Below are 12,206 nucleotides of genomic sequence, written 5' to 3' on the forward strand. Positions count from 1 at the left end.
TTTTTTTTATCACGAACTGTTTTATTTCCGTTGATTGTGTTTTATTCTTTGCCATATTGTTTTATTACTCATCATACTTTTATTGTTGATTTTTATTAGGCTAGTTATGGATTTGCTGTATTTATTATATAAGCCGTTTATTTTGAAAGTGGCCTAAGTCCATTTGTCAATTATTTCCGGTTGCCCGTATTTACATGTACAACTTCAATTTATCCATCAATAAAGCATTAGAGGTTATGTAATGTGATAATTCTGGACACATAAATTTTCAGAGTTAGTTCAATAATTCAGCCGTTTATTTAAGAGTGACCTAAGTCCATTTATTCTTAAATTAAAATGTGTTTAATATAACTAAAAATTGCCCAAACATTTGAAAATATTGCGGAAATCATAGATCACAAATTTTTATTATTATCATAGGACACTCGTTTTTGCCAAATGATGGGGATTTTGGCGTAGTAGAAATGACAATAATTTACTGTTAGTTCCCCGAGATTATTACCATATAATCAAAAAGTGTCGGAAAGGTAATAACATTATTGTATATGAAATGAGACAAGAAGATTTTGTATTAACAAAATTTTTAGAAAACGAAATACTATTAAATTTTTTAATAGATAAAAAATTCTAATGGAGAATCAATAAACTGGTTAAAAATATGTTGGATGCGTTTTGTCAGAAATGAACCATATTAAATTTTCTATAAGACATCAATGAATGAGAATGAAAATTTTAAAGTCCTGAATTTATTACCACGTCGGGTGGACCTAAAATGTTGAAAAATATTATATTGACACCACTGTATAAAAATATCAAATTACAACCGTAAAATTCAAGAACATCATTGACCTATTAAGATATATACCACCGGGACATTGTGATTTCTTCAAATCCCTCTTTCACAATTACAAAATGTTGATGAGTAGAATAATGTTTTGAATCACATGAATTATGTTTTTGAAGTATTGTAAAGATATGTAAAATATAATGAGTTTTTTTTTTCCAATTTGAAGCATTTTAAATTATGTTCAATGGACTTGGGCTCCTTAAAATTTTATAACGAACCTGGTTGTTAGTTCTGAAATTCGTCTAACTCCATACTTGGTAAGAAAACGCATATTAATCACTTAATAATTGTTATTATTTTAATAGGATCGATAAACGTAACACTTTTAGATACACTTAAGCATTATATATCCTCTACGTATATTTTTAATTGCATTGAAACACAGATCCTTAAATATCTCAATTAAGTATAAATGGACTTAGGCCTCTTTCAAAATAAATGGCTCATATATTTATATAATATTATTATATATTTATTTAAATATATATATGATTTCAAACGATCGATGATATCTTTAAATTTAAGGTGTTTTTAACTACATATTTTTTGAAGTTCTTGTTTTGTAAAGAAAATAACTTGAAAAAATTGATGACACACATTCGTCCTTCGCCGGACCAAGGATACTGATCATCGATAGAACTTTTATGACTGCCAGACAGGCTACTTTACTTAAGTAGGTAATCCTGTGACATTGATAACAGTTTTATGAACGATAAAAAAATCACCAACTGCTAACGCTAATAATTATTAGGTCATAAACGCAGTTTAAGGTTGTTTTTTTTCTTTCAGAGAGAATGATAGGGAGAGATAGAGAGAAGTGTTTAAATAATAACAAGCAATGCTGCCTAAATACAGTGGGTTGCAACAAATAAAAATCATATTAATCAGTCCTAAGATCTATAAATACTAGCATTAGTAATTACCAAAGTTATAATAAAATAAGTGATTAACAGCTATGTACATACTTTTTTTTCTATTTTTTTTTTCAATTATAATTACACATCATAATATTCTTCCCTTCCTCCCTCCCATTATAACTATGCTTCATTAATTTTTTTTTCAATATTTTTTCTTCTGTTTTTTTTTTTTATTATTTTTTTCTTTCTAGGCATCTATTTTTAATTTTTTCTACTCCTCTTCCATGTATCTCATATTACCCTATCACTCTATGTATTATGCGAATTTTATTTAAATTTATAGATTTATCAAATATTTGTTAAACATTCGATATTCTTACATAAAAAAGAAAATAGTAAAGAACGCAATTATAAATAAATAGAAATTTAGTAACGATTAAGAATAAAATAATAATCGTACATAAACAAGTTAAAACAGTAATACGTAAATCATAATAATAAATAATTATGATAAAATAAAGGAGTTAAAAAGGAAAAAAAAAGTTTAAGCACATATTAAGCTTAATTTTCAAAACTTTGGTAATAAATTGCTATCACTTAAATTATTTAATGTCTCTCCCCAGTTTAATAGGGCACTCTTAACATGAGTTAGTTACCTTCACCACTCATGTCAACCCTACTATATTTTTCTAACTAAATCTTCTGTTACCACTCCTCTAATTATTCGGGTTATAATTATTAGAGAAGATGGTCGGGGGTGCGGTCAGTAGAAAAAAACACAAATAAAACGAATTATTTATTTGTGCCGACGTTTCAACCTAATTTTCAGGTCTTCATCAGGGCTATAAAACAAAAAGACAATAACCATCAGATAAATAATATAAATAATAAATAATAAATAAATAAATAATAGACTAAAAAATTTGGAAATATACATAACAATGACATGAAAATATAAACTAGTTGATTAATAACTATGGACAAAGACAATAGTAAATTGATAACGCATCATTATCAATCTACTAGTACATAGTTATTAATCAACTAGTTTATATTTTCATGTCATTGTTATATATATTTCCAAATTTTTTGGTTTATTATTTTTTTTTTTCTCTGACTGATGGTTGTTGTCCTTTTGTTTTTATAGCCCTGATGAAGACCTGAAAATCAGGTGGAAACGTCGGCACAAATAAATAATTCATCTGTTTATTTGTGTTTTTTTCTGCTGACTGCACACCACGCGACCATCTTCTCCTCTATATCTACGGTCAACTATCTTCACCTCATTTTATAATTACTGTTTTCTTTTTAGCTGCTAAGGCTATGTCCACGCGTAAAGGGGAAATCTGTGATGTGCATAAATTAAATAACTGTAAATGTTTTTTGTTTCTTATTGAGAAGGAGAGGGCTTTGGGAAGATATGTTACGACCAAGGAAATTGTTTCTGGAACCAATCGATATTTACACTCTGTAGGGAGATATCTTTGTGTTGTTTTGAATGGATCGATTTCATTTATTTAATCCAATACGAACCCGTTGTATTGAGATCGTGTCTCCTCAAGGCAGTTGCATTGATGGAGATGATGCGGTTAGGAAGAATGCTACCAAAGATGAGCATATGTCGTTACCGCCATATTGGCTCTTCTTTGGCTACGGTTCTGTTTTGTTCTATTGTCTGACAGATGTCTCTGTAATTTTCTTTTTTTGGTCTCTTATTTAGTCTTGTATGTTGTATACAATGACATAAATTATAAGCAATATACACTGAAGGAGGATTTCAAACTCGAAAGTATATTATCTGTGCTGGAAAATTAGTTCGACGTTTTTCTGTAAGGTTTATAAAAAAGTCGTTATGTTGTGTACTTGGTGGTATCAATATCTTGACAGTTAGCTTGTTCGAACTGGTGTGTTTCCCCTTATTCAGGTGTCACAGAAATATTTTTTTCTATTCTGTCACCATGAGAGACACCGCCTCTGTGTAACACATTATTAGGTTGTGAAAAAAAGAATGAGGTTGTACGTGGATGCTGACCACATTACATCCTTGTATAGAAACATTACTGAACCAAATGCTTCTCATATGTAGTCGAATAGGTTTCGAAGTGAAGAAAATATTATATTAATACAAGAATATTACAGTTTTATGTCTTCGCCACTTTTTAAAATCTATTGTATTAAACCAAATAAACTCTTTATATTAATTCGATACATATCATATATATACACTTTATGATGAAACCTCTATTTTATCCAAAATACTAACAATAAAATAATTTTTATACTTTTCGAAAAAGAAAATGATAAAGAGCGATTTTAACAGTTGAAGATATTCTGATGTTTTTCATTATGCCTGAATGGGTTATTGTTTAGCATTGACTGGCTCTGTATTTATTGTGATTTGAGAGTCGCAATGCATTATTTGAAATATTAATATAATGACCTTATATCGTATCTTAGAACTATTATATTTTTAAATATAGTTTTCCTTCATGTTCTCTGTTATTAATGTTTATGGTTGTTGCCTGTTGCAGATACCCTGACTTGGACATGGCTGACGACGGCCCTGCTGCTGGTGGAGATGTGCTCCGGACAGCCGCACCCCCGGGAGGGCTACTTCAACGGAAGCTCTTACGTCAACATCATTTCCCCCCTCATGCTGAACAAGCACATCGGCCTTAGTTTCCGCACTTGTAAGGGTGGCCTCCTCTTCTCTCAGAGGTAACTCTTAATCTAATTTGTAATCCCTATCTAGGAGGTAGAAGGTACTGTAATCCTCTTAGTATGGATATTATGCAATGTTTGCCGACTCCTTAGTTTTTTTTTTCGATCAATGGGGCAGAGAAATAAATTGGGAAAAAAACTTGTTGATGTTATATCAAGTTCCAACGGGTAATGAAAGTAGAATATAAAAAGAAAATTTTGACGAGCACATTATACCTGATAATGACCATTGTGATCAAATTGCCTTTTTTGGGGATATTATGTCGCCAAAATGCATCTTCATACAATTCCTAGGGTGCTGATGACCGAAGCCTTGCTAAGACGTCGGGGCGTCTGCTGCAGTGTCATCTTACTCCAGGCTTCGCGATTCATTGAACTCCCTAGCTCTAATAATCGTTAGCATTTCTACTAGACCAAGCAGTGACTAATTTTGGTTATTTTTGCTACAAAGTTACTAGTTCTAGCAATTATGTTGGTGTGTTCAGGTGCAAATTGCGGCACTCTTTATACGGTGAGAAAGGAATATTCCTTTCAGTAGTAGCCTAGACCAAAGGTATCTCTATTCCATGGAGGGCCCAGTGGACACCCTTACTCCCGTGATCCATAAATTAAAACGAAATAAGAGGGAACTGAGAGGCACGATTGCTTCAAGATAGATAGAGCAGTTTATCACTAAGGGGCTTTTTTTTTTTTGCTTTTGATCGAGTCTGGCACCCGGGACTGCTTTACAAACTCCGTAAATTCCTAACTTCTACATACTTTCTCTTCATCCGTTCCTTTCTTACTGATAGATTATTCCAAGTAAACCACAATGATTTCTATTCATCCTTCCTCTCTCAGTCCACTGATGTTCCTCAATGTAGTATCCTCAATCCCATCCTCTACACAGTCTATACAGCTGACACCCCAACTAATTCTAACACTATCCTCTACACGTATGCCGATAACACATGTGTGCCCACAATTAATAATAATCCTTTAATTGCATTCCAAAATCTTCAATCCTCGAAGAATGGTGTAAAATTTGACGTTTAAAATAAATCCCATCAAATCACCTTTACCCTTCGTCATAAACCCACCTATTATCCTACAGCACCCTTTAATAATGTTACTCTTACCCCTGTCGAACTGATCCGCTTCCTTGGACTACATCTGGGCAAACGACTAACTTGGAATTCTGGAAAACACAAGACTGAAGAGACAGGAAACTGCACGTCGATTCTGACAATTACAACACTTACTAGGCAAACAGTTTAAACTTCCAATCTATTACAATAGACGAATCTACATGACTGTAATAAGGCTACTTACATACTATATATAAACCAGACAGTGGTGTCAAAAAACGGATTTACCTAAAAAGTTTTGATTTCTTGCACCTCAACTCAAATTTTAGCTTTGTCACTTCAATTTTGTTAGAAGGAAGAAGGTTAAAAGATAGGGTTGTAGTAAGAAATTTAAAAGAAGGAATAAAATTTAACTTTTGTAAACGTTTCTCCTATAACATGAAAACTATGCATTTAAAAATAGGCACCAACCTGTACTAAATTAAGGTTGAGCTCATTCCCTATTATGTTTTTGCCTCGGACATCGCTTAAGAGAATCCACTCTTAGTACAATGGCGTCTAGTCAAAAATGGAACCTGAAAGAGATTTTTGTGGAATATTTTGGGAAAGTTTTGAAAAATTGTTTATTTATGTTTTTTTGGTGTGCTCATTACGAATTTCAACTTTACCACCACGAATTTTTTTTAGAAGTGTAAAAAAATATTGTTTTTTATTTTTTTTTTTTTTACTCATAACTTGAAAACCACGCATTGCTTTATAAACAAGAGTAAATTATCTACAATTTTGTTTTTAATGGATTTTTTTCCCGGTCCATTTTCAAGTCACCACCGGTCGAAATTATTAGACTGATAAGGACCTCTGGAGAAAAATGCAAATTCCAAAATTTGAAATTCTTAATCAACAATTCAAGTAGCAATTTAAGAATTCCTCATAAAGGTCAACTTTATTTCATTAGCGTTGCTGTTAGGGAAGGTAGAGGAGTATATGTTTTATTTACTAGTTTTTTATGGCAAAAAATTTAAATTTTGAACAAAAACACTTTCAGAAATTTTTTGTGTTTTACTAGTTTGAATCTTACAATTTTTTATTTATAGTTTACATTTTACCATGTTAAATGTGATTATATGAAACTTGTAGCCTAGAATTCATGGAAATTATCTAGAAAACTATTATCCTAAAAGTTGTTTTTTTTAATAACATGGCAAGAGGATTATATTAAACAACAAAATATTAAACATTTGATGTAGATACTAATAAAAAATTTGGAAGTTGCTTAAGTTTGATTATGATTTACTCCATTAATTGTATTGTTTTTGACTTTAATATAGTTAAGAACTAGATGGCATGTGACCCAAAATATTGAAAGTTTGTTTGTAAATTAAAATTGGTGAAATAATCTTGCTAATTTTAATATAATTTTTAAAAAAAATACCTGCACCTAAAATAAATTTTATATGTATTTTTTCCCCCCAAACTTTGGTTTAAATTCATCCTTTTAAATTATATTACATTGAATTTTGTGTTGTTTCAGGCCGTCTCTTTATTCCTCAATCACTTTAGATGTTAAACCAGAAGGACTGGTTTTTACTGTTAATATAAGAAATCATAAATACGAATCTCGAATATCCGCTAACTTACTAGATAATGAGTGGCATACTGTAAATATCCTGTACAGGATGGGAAATCTTACGATATCTACCTCAGGTCATATGCAGGTAATAATTTTGTGTTTGATTATGTTTACTTGATGGTTTTTATTTTATATTGATCAATTAAAATTATTCTTGGATTTTTTTTTAATATGTTAATTCGTTTTTTTTAATTATTACTTTTTCTATTTGCTTATTTAGTAATAAACTTCATCTACTTTCAGGTTATTGCTAATTCTACTTACAACTCAGAAATTTTATCTGATCCCGATCTGACAACTGGCAATGATGTCTTGGTTGTTGGAAAAGGTTTTGTTGGATGTATTCTGGAAGGGCCAAGCATAGTTTTTAATGCTAGCCAAATGCAACATCAGCACGTCGATTGGGGTCCTTGCCCGCTACCCAACAAAGCTTGTAAGATTTTGATTATTTTTATTTATACAATTTTCTTTTATAAATGTTATTCATATAAGTCTATTTTTTTAAAAAATCCATTTTCCCTTCATTTGAACTTATAAATACATGATTCCATTCATTTGTTATTGTGTTGTTGTGTAAGTATTATTTTTATTTATTTTTTCAAAATCACAATTAAAACTTAAAGTCTATTTAGATCTCCAGTCCAAAAATTTTAATTGAACCTGCGTATCCAATAAACAAACCAACCAACATTTTTGTGAAGTTGTATTTTGTCTCCTTGTGAATTCTCCTATTACCCTTTTTAATAAATTTTTCAAAGGTGAGATAGTAAGGAAGGGTACCATTTGGGTGGGAAGGGGCCTAATTCTGGTCATAAGGGGCGGATACACTGGGAAGACTTCTATTATATTATTTTTGGTGTTCGAATCTCCCTGAGAGATTGTGACGTGTTGTAAATTGACCAATAGTCACTATAAGGGAATGTTTTAAAGGGAAGATAAGAAGAGTATCTCCTGCAGTAAAAAGGGTGTTTTTTTTTATCTTATTAGTATATAACTATCATTAAAAAAGTTTTTTGAAATTATCATACCACACCTAAGAAAAAAATTTGAGAATGGTGATGTCGACTTTTGAACATCATAGTCAGGTGACATGCCTTAGGTTTTAATTCTGAAAAATTGGTACATACACTCATACAACTTTCTTACCATCTTCTTCATGCCATTTTCTAATTTTAACCAATCTTCCAATATTGCTCGATTTAACTAATTTTTTTATCAAAGACTTCTCCACTCGTTTTTAATAAATGTTTCCGAGGTAATATAAGGCCTACCGATAAGAATGTATAAAATACAACAAACAAAAGTGTTCACTGTTTCCTTTTGCAAATTTGGATGCATTTATGCAAAAAAAAAAGTTCAAAATTATAAATCCATTAAATTTCTGTTTCATTAATGAGCATTTATGTTTACTGAAGTTTATGGTCCATTTTTCTGTGAGAGTTCTAGTGAGTTCGGTTTAACTTGTGAATTGAAATGAGGAATCATTAAGATAAAAGAATGAAACCTATATGTTTATTGGTATATAAGAAGATGGTCAGGGTTGCGGTCAAAAGAGAAACAAAAATAGTTTACAACTATTTATTTTCCAAAGTTTTGCCCCACTTTGCAGGGCTTCATCAGGGCTGTTCAACTGATTGCAGCCCCCTGTTTCTCTTTTGACCGCAACCCAGACCATCTTCTTATATATCAATTTTTACAGTCAACTATATATACATATATATATGTTTATTGATATCTTTGGTGTTTTGATAATCACTCTTTCCCTGTCAAGTCTCAAGTTATACTGAACAAAGGTTTTTTTTTGTATTTTTTTTATTTATTTAAATTATTAATTTTATCATGATGATTATTTATAATAGATTTTCTTCCTATTATTGAACAGAAATAGTTATTGTTTTAGTATTAAATTAAATGCATTACTCTAAAGCACAATAATTACTATAGACATAAAAGCACATACGCACTGAGCACCAACACAACTAAGCATGGTACTTTTCCAATATCTGCACCTTTCACTGTATAATATGTATTGTATTGATTATATACATATTAATTGGGTTAGTATATTTTTCTTTAAAAAATTTAGAGGTAATACTTCTCAATCTTTAAGCCTTTTTTAAAATTTATGTATTTAACATTAGTCATAATTTTTATTATAAAAAAAGAGTATTTCATGTACATCTTATGGAGCCAAGCATTCCTCTAATCATACTATATCTACTAAAAATTAGTATGTAATACATCAATGAAGTCTTCAAGTGCAAATTTGTTAAATTGTTAAATGTGAAGGGATAAGAAAATAACACTTATCATAGAACTTTTGCTAAAAGTAATGAATAATAAACAGAAGTATGGCAGTATGAAAAACCAGAACAAAAAGAGGATAGAAAAAGCTATAGCTTTTGAACGTAGTTTGAATTTATTGAATCGTAAAGAAAAATAATATATTTGTACAAAATCTCAACACAAAAAGTAGTCCATGACATGTTAAAAAAGTTAAGAAACTGATAAATATAAGTTATATTGTTGACTTCTTTCTGTAAGGTTATCATATAATTGAAAAGGTGATGGAAGAAAATGATTTGAAAATGTAAAGATCTGCCAAAAAGTGAGGAGGGAATTTGATCGAGTTGAAAGATTCAGTGTTAAAAGAGCTCTTTTATTATTTTGTGGCTGATTCTTCATAATAGGAAAGGAGTTAGTAGGTAAAAGAATTTTAGGGGAAATATTGTTGAGACAAAGAATGAAATGTCTTTTTCAGCTCTTATGTGGTAGATTTAATGAAAGAAACCACATATACTCTATTTAGTCACCAAAATGAAGGAAGACAAGGAAATGTTGAGAAAGGAAATGTGTAACTAATTGAGGGATTGAGTGATAGTGGTGTATTTGATTATGACTTGCTTGTGGTATTTCCATTGAAGTATTTGGTCTATGATAATCCTGTGGTTTAGCATTAATTAGTGCCACATGGAACCAAAAATCAACGAGGTATATAGAACATTAATTAATCATGGCGATAATGGCTGGAGGTAATGAAGGTCGTAATGAAACATACACATAAAGCATACCAGTAAGGCCTTGATCTCTCAATGGGCGAAGTGCAAAATTTACAAAACCCTTATTAGGTCAGTCCTTATTTACGAATCTGAAACTTAAACTTTAACAGCCAAGGATAATTAGAGATAATAATAATAAAATATCAGGAATTGTCATTCAGACTATAGCAGATGTGTACGATCTGGAATGCTTAGTGCTAATGCCAATAATAATTTTAATAGACTGATTCCGAAGTCAACAGTGGCAGGTATAGATGGATTAGAATTGCCGCTTGATGTGCAAACAGAGGCTCTCTTGTATACATCAAGGTTCGTATGAAAATTTTGAAATGTTTGACAAAATTTATATCTGTAGATGGTTGGACCATCATAAGTCTCCCACCTCAGTTCGGAAGCTGCAATTGTAATAAAAGTAAAGATAATAATAATAATAAAAAAATAATATAGCAACAAAAGAGAAAAAATACATTTGAGTGAAGTGGGTGCAGATGGGGGTTATGGAGAGATAAAAAGAATGAAATTTTATGTTTTTTAAGAATAACCAAAATATTTTATTAAATAGAGAATTATAAGTTATTTTTTGTCAACTTTAAGATTGATAAGATTAATTTGTTAGTTGGTTTTAAGAAGGTTTATAACATTGTGTTTCATTATAATATAAAAAATAATTAATTATGCTCCTTTTTCTTTTTCAAATATTCCTTATTTTCTGCTTTTAAAGAATTGATTAAATTATTTAGACACGTTATTGTTACTGCTGAATTAATTGTATTGCTTATGATTGTGATTCATTTATTGTGCAGCTATAATTAGATGTATTAATTATAATGCACTTGGTATTTGTCTTATTATAGTTTATTGCGATCTTGAAACACTTATTAATTTTCCTGTTCTAACCCAAAGTACCATGAAAAGTTAGTTGGTTCTTTCATGTGTATGGATTCTAATAGAGTTAACACTTTTTTTTTGATAAGAAGAGGTATGTTGTTCATTTATTGAACTAATAATATAAAAGGAAGAGAAAAAAAAAAAAAAAATAGACAGAAAATACAAGTGGTAGATTGTGGTGGTGCATGTTGAAGGTGAAGTGGTGGATCATTGCGCAAATGAGCCCTGCATGTGGCACGGTCGCTGCATCCGCCTTCCAGATCGCTACTATTGTCAGTGCACACCCCGCTACTCTGGATCCAACTGTCAGATAGACAATGGTGAGCGTTTAAATACATTTAAAATATATCATTGTTAATCTCTTCAGTGTTATGGAGTTTTGCCATTAGGTAATAGTTATTTTCAATTTTAATTTTTCTGAAAAATATTCAGGCATCTGTTTCTTTTTTTTTTTGGCCTAAACTTGCTAAAGATTGTATGTTAAATTCCTCGTTTTGCTTGCTGGTTACTTTAAATAAGAAAAAATCCCAGTTAACTGTCAGTATTAATTAATAAGAAAAAATGTTAATGATAGATGACAAGCAAAGGAATCTGAAACATGTTTATAAAAAAACTTTAAAAATATAATTTGAAAATCAGTCACTTAAACATTTAATATTAGGTCTATTCCAATGACCACTTTTGACTGCCAAGAACTGTATGGAGCATGTGCACTACAGGTTTTTCCTTAACAAAACCCGTTTTGTGTGTGCTCTGTATAGTTCTTGATAGTCAAAATTGGTTGTTGGAACAGACCTAAAATTGATATTTATTAAAACAGCATTACATAAATCAGTTTTGTGGTGCACAGTCCTTCCATTTATTTTGCATTTAAATATCTCCTAAAGTGGAAAAGGAAAAAAAAAAATTAATATTAAGCATACAAAATACTAATATAAATTAAATATGGCCAATTCTATTTATAATTCAAACTTCAAAACAAGAGAAGCTTCGGGCAGTGAATTTGTATTTCCATTTTAAAATATTCTGGGTAACATGGATAGCTTTTGGACTATTTAAATAATTGATATCACATTTTAACAAGAAAAAAAAAGACTTAAATGGGAATCAAAACAGAGATAAAGTTAGAAAACATAT

The 12,206-nt window shown here is 30.4% G+C and overlaps 1 protein-coding gene across 1 annotated transcript in view; it reads left to right on the top strand.

Annotated features, from left to right (window-relative positions):
• Positions 1–12,206, top strand: part of crb (crumbs) — a 246,075-nt gene that overhangs the window by 183,268 nt on the left and 50,601 nt on the right. The window contains exons 2-5 of the mRNA XM_067049706.1: positions 4,236–4,422; positions 7,024–7,207; positions 7,366–7,555; positions 11,264–11,389. Of these exons, the coding sequence (XP_066905807.1) occupies positions 4,236–4,422; positions 7,024–7,207; positions 7,366–7,555; positions 11,264–11,389 (687 nt within the window). The remainder of the gene's footprint in view (positions 1–4,235; positions 4,423–7,023; positions 7,208–7,365; positions 7,556–11,263; positions 11,390–12,206) is intronic.

The sequence above is a fragment of the Halyomorpha halys genome, unplaced genomic scaffold (genome assembly GCF_000696795.3).
Source record: "Halyomorpha halys isolate HHAL.00 unplaced genomic scaffold, Hhal_1.1 Scaffold1464.1, whole genome shotgun sequence".
Taxonomy (NCBI): Eukaryota; Metazoa; Arthropoda; class Insecta; order Hemiptera; family Pentatomidae; genus Halyomorpha; species Halyomorpha halys.